The sequence below is a fragment of the Oncorhynchus kisutch genome, linkage group LG15, assembly GCF_002021735.2.
Source record: "Oncorhynchus kisutch isolate 150728-3 linkage group LG15, Okis_V2, whole genome shotgun sequence".
In the NCBI taxonomy this organism is placed as follows: domain Eukaryota; kingdom Metazoa; phylum Chordata; class Actinopteri; order Salmoniformes; family Salmonidae; genus Oncorhynchus; species Oncorhynchus kisutch.
This window is the reverse complement of record NC_034188.2, coordinates 31,384,372-31,391,864: the sequence shown is the minus strand read 5'-3', so window position 1 is coordinate 31,391,864 and position 7,493 is coordinate 31,384,372. Positions and strand designations below refer to the sequence as shown.

The 7,493-nt window shown below is 39.8% G+C and overlaps 1 protein-coding gene across 7 annotated transcripts; it reads left to right on the top strand.

Annotated features, from left to right (window-relative positions):
- Positions 1 to 231: 231 nt before the first annotated feature.
- On the top strand, positions 232 to 7,135 carry LOC109905170 (sorting nexin-12-like). Of its 7 annotated transcripts, none has more exons than XR_004203034.1 (7): positions 259 to 658; positions 2,217 to 2,312; positions 2,440 to 2,564; positions 2,753 to 2,843; positions 3,894 to 4,012; positions 4,854 to 4,864; positions 5,878 to 6,018. XR_004203034.1 is itself a non-coding variant. In XM_020502399.2 (6 exons), the coding sequence occupies exons 1-5, from the start codon at positions 494 to 496 to the stop codon at positions 4,857 to 4,859; spliced, it is 483 nt and encodes a 160-aa protein (XP_020357988.1). In that variant the 5' UTR covers positions 259 to 493; the 3' UTR covers positions 4,860 to 4,864; positions 5,875 to 7,135. The 7 variants fall into 7 exon arrangements, 5 of the variants coding, with proteins under 5 accessions (XP_020357986.1, XP_020357988.1, XP_020357989.1 ...); XR_004203033.1 differs by having other exon boundaries at positions 5,875 to 6,018; XM_020502399.2 differs by lacking the exon at positions 3,894 to 4,012 and having other exon boundaries at positions 5,875 to 7,135.
- The last annotated feature ends 358 nt before the right edge of the window (positions 7,136 to 7,493 follow it).

The following is a 7,493-nucleotide window of genomic DNA, read 5'->3' as shown; positions in this document are numbered from 1 at the left end:
CTAGCTTCTATAGCCACAAAGTCCGATTCCAAAGCCATACAGTCAGATTCCACAGCCAAAACGAGGTGAAAATTCTGTCAATGTACTCTTCAGCAAGGCACTTAACCCGAATTCCTCCTGCAAATCGCTCTTGACAAGAGCGTTTGATAAGTGACTAAAATGTTAGGTTTAAAATCAAATTTTAAGATCAATTGTATAAATAGGCGGGGTTTATGACTTGGCCATAGACGAACGCCCCAATTTCTGTCTTTCCACTACATAACACAGCTACAAAGTCAGATTCCAAAGAGACAGTCTAAATTGGCTATAAACAAATTAGCATTTTAGTCTTAATTTAAGGTTAGGCATAATGTTAACAGTGTGCTTGAAAATCAGATTTTAAGAAGATCAATTTTAGAAATGGGCGGAGTTTATCCATAATTAGGACTTTGTGGTTGTGTTAACTAGTGACGATCCCAGTTTATCGACTCGAGATTAGCAGCAGAAACCGAAAATGTCGGATCCCACGGTTGCAGACACTCGCCGATTAAACTCTAAACCGCAGGATCTTACAGATGCGTATGGCCCCCCAAGCAATTTTCTTGAAATCGACGTTTATGACCCACAAACTATTGGAGTCGGCCGGAACCGATTTACCACTTATGAAGTGAGAATGCAGGTGAGGAGCGCCAGTATTGAAATCGAGGCCGGTGATTTTGGCGGGGCCTAGTGTAGGTGACGCTAGTATGGTGTGGGAACATGGGTTGGGACGTGTTTTTGGAGAGACTCGACTTTTTGCTCTTCAAATGCTTAGCCTTTCACTTTGTCATGTTAAATAATAATCATCCAAATTCCTCATGCAGTCGTTACTAATATGGCTACCACAAACATTACATAGCCAGCATGTGAAAGGTTGTCAGGTTAGGTAGTGTTTCTGCAGGTAGCCTTTGCTAGTCAGTATGTTAGGCTATAGCTAGCTCGTTTATTCAATTATGTAGGATGTGCAGGCTTTTTCTCCAACCCAGAAGAAAACCCTGCCCACCCTTGGAATCCCCAGGCTCGATATTAAATATTAAAAATATTGGCCAGTTAGTACTGTGGTTATGAATCACATGTATTTATAAAGCACTTCTTACATCAGCTGATGTCACAACGTGAAACCCAGCCTAAAACCCCAAACAGCAAGCAATGCAGGTGTAGAAGCACAGTGGCTAGGAAAAACTCCCTAGAAAGGCCAGCACCTAGGAAGAAACCAGGCTATGAGGGGTGTTATGAGATGAGCAGACCGCCAGTGGGGTGTTAAACCTTCATTGTATAGAAAGGTGTTTGAACTTGAGCTAGTCTCACAAATCCTAGGGCCTGCTTCAACATTGGTACATTATGGGAGACAACCTGTCTGTCTAGCAGGGTTGTCAAACTCATTCCATGGAGGGCCTAGTGTCTGGGTTTTTCACTTCAATTAAGACCTATACAACCAGGTGATGGGAGTTCCTTCCTAATTAGTGACCTTAAGACATCAAGTACAAGGGAGAAGTGAAAACCCACAGACACAAGGCCAGCATTTCCTAAAATCTGTGCACCTTTTAGTTTTTTGCCCTAAAACTGCACAGCTGATTCAAATGATAAACATGTCATGATTATTTGAATCAGCTGTGTAGTGTTAGGGCAAAAACAAAAACATGCACAGAGTTTAGGAAACCCTGCACTAGGCCCTCCATGGAATGAGTTTGATACCTGTGGTCTAGAGACTATATGGGCTGAGGGATAGACATAAGTTGGCCAGTGTATACCCATACTACTACAGACCTCACCTAATTACCTGGCTCTCACACTGCATGGGGCGGTAAGTAGCCTAGTGGTTAGAGCGTTGGACTAGTAACCAAAAGGTTACACGAATCCCTGAGCCGACAGGGTAAAAATTACTTGCCTAGTTAAATAAAGGTAAATAAAAAATGTTTTAATGCAACAATCTCATGGACACTCCTCTGGGTTTCCCTACACCCAAAAGATGGGGTTGTATTATGAACCATCCACTATCACTAAATACACCATGCCAGTTTCACAATTGAACAGTGGTGTTCACAGAGTGAGACAAGATGCTGATGAAGTTATTCATTTATGAAGGGTGTAAGTACTGAAGTCTCACCATGTCACTGGACATGCTGTACTGGAAATACCCCCAATCTGTATTTCTGTAATTTTAATGTAGTGATTAATATAATTGTTATCACGTGCAGACAAACCTTCCCATCTTCAAACTTAAGGACTCTGTTGTGCGAAGAAGGTACAGTGATTTTGAGTGGCTGAAGAATGAACTGGAGAGAGACAGTAAGGTAGGCTCTCACACTGCATAACTAATTGCCTGTATGTCTCACCAGTATAATGGCAATTTATTTTGTTGGAATTCCTGTGTTTGTTTCTAAGTAACTAATTTACTGATAAGGGGTGCCCTTTCTACAGATTGTGGTGCCCCCTCTCCCTGGCAAAGCTTTGAAGAGACAGCTGCCCTTCCGAGGAGATGAGGGCATCTTTGAGGACTCCTTCATTGAGGAGCGGAGGGTAGGCTTGGAACAGTTTATCAACAGGTGTGTAATGTTTCTGCCAATGGTATTTCTCTCTCTCTCTCTCTCTCTCTCTCTCTCTCTCTCTGTATGGCTGTCTCCATTTCAATGCATTGTCAAATTAACTCTCAGCCATCTGCCTTTTGACTCCACTAATAAGCAATTATGATTGCTAATTACCTGAAACCTACTTCTTTCTCCACTATCACCAGACTCGCAGGTCATCCCCTGGCCCAGAATGAGCGCTGTCTTCACATGTTCCTTCAGGATGAGTCCATTGACCGGAACTACATTCCTGGAAAAGTACGCCAGTAGGATGGGCAGGGTTGAGTTGCCATCTAGGGAAGAGAATTGCCAGGGACCTCACAATATGATATCACAATTCTTAGGTGCTGATATTGATTGCGATTTAATGTTCCAAACATAGTGCTTATTATACACTGAGTATGTGAAACATTAAGAACACCTGCTCTTTCCATTACATAAACTGACCAGGTGAATCCAGGTGAAAGCTATGACCCCTTATTGATGTCACTTGTTAAATCCACTTCAATCAGTGTAGATGACGGGTAAAAAATAATTTTTAAGCCTAGAGACAATTGAGTTATGGATTGTGTATGTGTGCCATTCAGAGGGTGAATGGGCAAGAAAATATTTCTGTGCCTTTTTGAATGGGGTGTAGTGTTAGGTGCCAGGTGCAACACTGTTGGGTATTTCCATGCTCAACAGTTTCCCGTGTGTATCAAGAATGGTCCACCACCCAAAGGACTTCCAGCCATCTTGACTGTGGAAAGCATTGGAGTCAACATGGGCCAGCATCCCTGTGGAACGCTTTCGACACCTTGTAGAGTCCATTCCCCGATGAATTTAGGCTGTTCTGAGAGCGGGGGGGGGGGTGGAAAACTCAATATTAGGAAGGTGTTCCTAATTTTGGATATACTCTATGCAGAGAGACAAGATGCAGCATGAGAGAATGAGTTTTGATCAGTCAGGGAAATAAAAGTGCTGACAAAAAAAGGAGAACAAGCTAAAGGATGAAAAATACCTGCGTTTTGGCACAGATACAGCCAACTTGCGTGAGCCGACAGGGTGGCTGTGTTGGAGAGGGGTGTGGCAGTAGGTGGGGTGTGCTGGCTGTTCCTTAGCGGTTTCCATCTCTCTCCCAGCAAGGGAATAGCATTTTATTTGTACACTAAATTATATATAACACACACAATATGACCTCCGCTATCAAGTCTAGACTTACCTAGTACACTAATTTTGTGCTTACAAGAAGCATAATAGGGTGAAATTATATAAGATAACTTTGTATAACCTAAATGCATATTTATTGTGTAAATGTGTCTGTAACAGATTTCCATCCAACATACGTGAGTGAAGTACATGTCGGATGAAAATATCAGGGCTGATGGAAATGGCAAATTTGTCTGGAAAATGTCCAAATATCTACAAAACAAAATAAACTAGACAAGGTGGGCTCTTTTTGTATTGGTAAAATTAATGATATGAGAAATGGCGGCGGAAATGCCTTTGTAATAACAATCTTGGAGTCACCCGATGCTATGTTGTGTGGTCCTCCCACTACGACTCGGGGAAAGCTTGCAGTTCATTAGGCTACAGATGAAATAATTTATGATGCACTTCACCAGGAGCTGAACGTGCACGGTGATGAGCTTGATGCTCCTTTCAGATAAACACAGTGTCTTATTCTGGTGACGTGATGATCAATGCTTGGCTGCTGTTTGACAAATACAAATCTCAGTCTTATCCATTATAATATAAGTAGCCTACCCGCGCTGTATCTGCAAGGTGTTGGTTAGAGCACACGTGCCAAGACCAGAGTAGGCACATTTGCTGTAAAATGCAACTTTTTATTTTACAAAACCACCAGTAGAGTTGAAAAAGCGATGGAAACCCATTCAACTTCCTTTTTTTTTTTTTTACATGGGAATTTAACAGTAAAAGTCATCTTTATGTGCACTCCTTCATCACGCACAGCTTTTTATCCGCAACAGGTCAATATGATAAACGCATCTCTGGTGGGATGTGTATTGTTTTTATGCAGATTTTAGAATATTCGCAAGTCTCCAATTGGATGGAAATCTGGCTGGTGATGACTGTTTCTCATAATTTTAAATGTGAAAATTAAGAAGCTATAGCTTAGCAAGGGGACAAAGGGATTATGTTCTGTAATGTCAGATTACATTTTACAGTTGTTTAAGGAACCTGAACATACAGAGAACAGTATCAGAGGTTTTTGTGTCTTACAATGTCCCCCCCCCCCCCCCCCCCCCATTTTCTTTTTTTTTTTAGGTGTGAATAAAGTAAGTTTGGTTATGCTTTTTATTCATATTAATACAATTGTGATCATTTTCCAACCGCTTTTGTGTGTGTCAATTCAGATTTGGTTTAGCGGGTTACCAATAATACATTAATGCATTTACGCTCATCTCTTCACTTCCCTCTTTTTCAATCAACCACTTATTCCTTTTTAAATTTTCCTTGAGTAAGTGTAACTGTTGCCATGATATGGTTGCATGCATGCATGGGGTAATATTTACAGTTAATCTTTCGTAAAAATACATTACTTCCCCTTTTGGCTTAAAGGGAAATGTCACTGTTTTTCAACTTTATATTTTATATATCTACAGCACCGCAACATTTTAAAATGATGCTTTAAAAAAAAAAGTTAAGTGTTTCTGATGACATCATCGGTATGCGTCAATTTATGAGTAGGAATATGAAGTTGAACATTTTTGGAATGTCCCTTTAAACCAGTCATGCAGGCTTTCATGGCAGCAGTAACTGAGACCTAGAGAGCAGTATCTAACATACATATGAATGTATGGCTAGACCTTGCTTTTGTTTTTTAATGACAGATTACATGCAGTTAAGATTTTAATTACCAGTTTACATCAAAATGCTCTCATCTCCAGCACCCTAAAATCTGTTGGATGCTGTATGCTGATACTGGTAACAGAATGCCTCAATCATTGACCAGTTTTTCAATTGTGATGAAAAGGAAGTCTTGATTTCAAACCTGTTCTTTAGCAATAATGGAACATACCCTTGATCATATAAAAACATGTTTTTTTTAAAAGGAAGATTCCATTAACCTAGCCATTGTATCAGAGCCTAGAACTAACCTACACACTCTTACCCTTTTTTTGATAGTAGTAACTATGTTATAGACATTGTAGAACAGTAAAGGTCTATATGCCTTTTGTTTAGACTTTTTAAAGTCTTGGTCTACATAAGTGTAGTGAGACTGGCAACACTAATCCTCAGATGCAAATAAGACCATGAATACCTGTGATTTGTTTCTTTTCTATAGCAGCCCCAGAGATGAAAATGATGTCTACTCAGCCCATCTTCTCAACCCTACACCCCCTGGCTGTTTGGCTTTATCACTAGAGCCCACGCTGTCTCTTCAATAGGTGGCCCATCCTCCTAGACAACTGCATCTGCTGGAACTCTCTGTAAATACTGTGTACATATATACATATCTTATTTGTAGTTGGTCTGGGGAAGCTCTGGGGGTATTCACATGCAGAGCATTTAACTTGTAGCAGAAGCCTGAGGGTGGGGAAGGTGAATTTATAAAACGATTGAGTTAGTAAGTTACCTTTATGAAACAACATGATTTTTCTGGAGTTAAACTTGAGGCTTATTAAGTAAGTAGGCGTTGGTAATAATTATAACACATTTTTGGAATGAGAAAATATTGTTTTAGTAACACAAGTTGGCTTCCTAACTCATTAATTCTGCTTGGTGAAATATAATTGTGTACATTTCTCATGTGAAAATGAGTCTGCCAAAAATACTTTCCCCTGAGCAACCAGTTTCTCAGTTAAAGATCGATCTCCGAAGGGAAACCTGGCCAACCTGACTCACCAACACACAGCATTCTATTACTTTCCATTAAGATTATTTTTACATTACTTGACAACTTATTTACGATTCTTGATAGAGGAATGATTCCATAGTGTAATAGAACAAATTGCCAAGTATCAGGGTCAAGTCTTGGGGACAAATATTCATTCGTACCACCTCAATGGTCATCAAAGACTCCATTGCACTTGATGTAATAGTAGGGATCTTAACCCCAATGTGTTGGGAAAACTCCCAACCTAGATTCTTGAATCATTTCCAACCTCTCTCCTCTACTGCAACACTATTGTAGGTTGTTGTAAATGAGAATATTTGATATCAACTTACCTGGTAAAATAAAGCTCAATCAATAACAAGAATGTCGAGCAGGATACTTATTTTGCTTACACTCGCAGATACAGGGTTGTCTTAGAAGGAAATATTATTCGGTATTTAGGTGCTTCTGTTTAATGTGTGGGGTGAGGCTCATGTAGCCGGAAATGTCTGTAAATCAAGCACCAAAGACAGTTTCTGGTTCATTGTGATATGTTTCCTGAAACATCCTCGGCCTCACCTCAACTAAACTGATGGCTAGTTGCCAACCATTTCATTGGTGTTTTATGTTCATGTGTTTTTGACCATTCAAATGCATAAAGGCTGTTTTTTTCTGATTTAAATTTGTTGACCACAATGTACTGTTAGTTTATTAAACCACTGAAAATCTATCAACGGTGGTTGTCTCCTCATTTAAAAAATATTCTGTTTATTATGGCCCAATAATCTCTCACCAATTTAGTGGAAATTGCTTTCCTCAGTTATCTTTCAAACCAGTGGTCAAGAAGAGGACAAGGCAAGAAAGCGACCAGACCAGATGGAAATAGCCATACCTAGTGTAATAGTGACTTTAAAAAAAGGAACTGAATGTACTACTACACTGTAGTAGATAAATAGACGTCCGTTCTATTAAAATGTAATTAGTTCCATGTGGACTTTGTACCTTTAAAAGGTATTGACGTTGCTTACATTCCAATGACCTCTGACAAATGAAATTAATCTATTTCCCCGGATGACAACCAATGAGAG

Bases quoted from the DNA above. Each gene is read 5' to 3' on its own strand.
- LOC109905170 (XM_031790109.1), top strand. From the start codon at position 494: ATGTCGGATCCCACGGTTGCAGACACTCGCCGATTAAACTCTAAACCG. The intron at 2,313-2,439 runs GTAGGCTCTCAC...CCCTTTCTACAG, and splicing joins AACTGGAGAGAGACAGTAAG to ATTGTGGTGCCCCCTCTCCC. The intron at 2,565-2,752 runs GTGTGTAATGTT...CACTATCACCAG, and splicing joins TTGGAACAGTTTATCAACAG to ACTCGCAGGTCATCCCCTGG.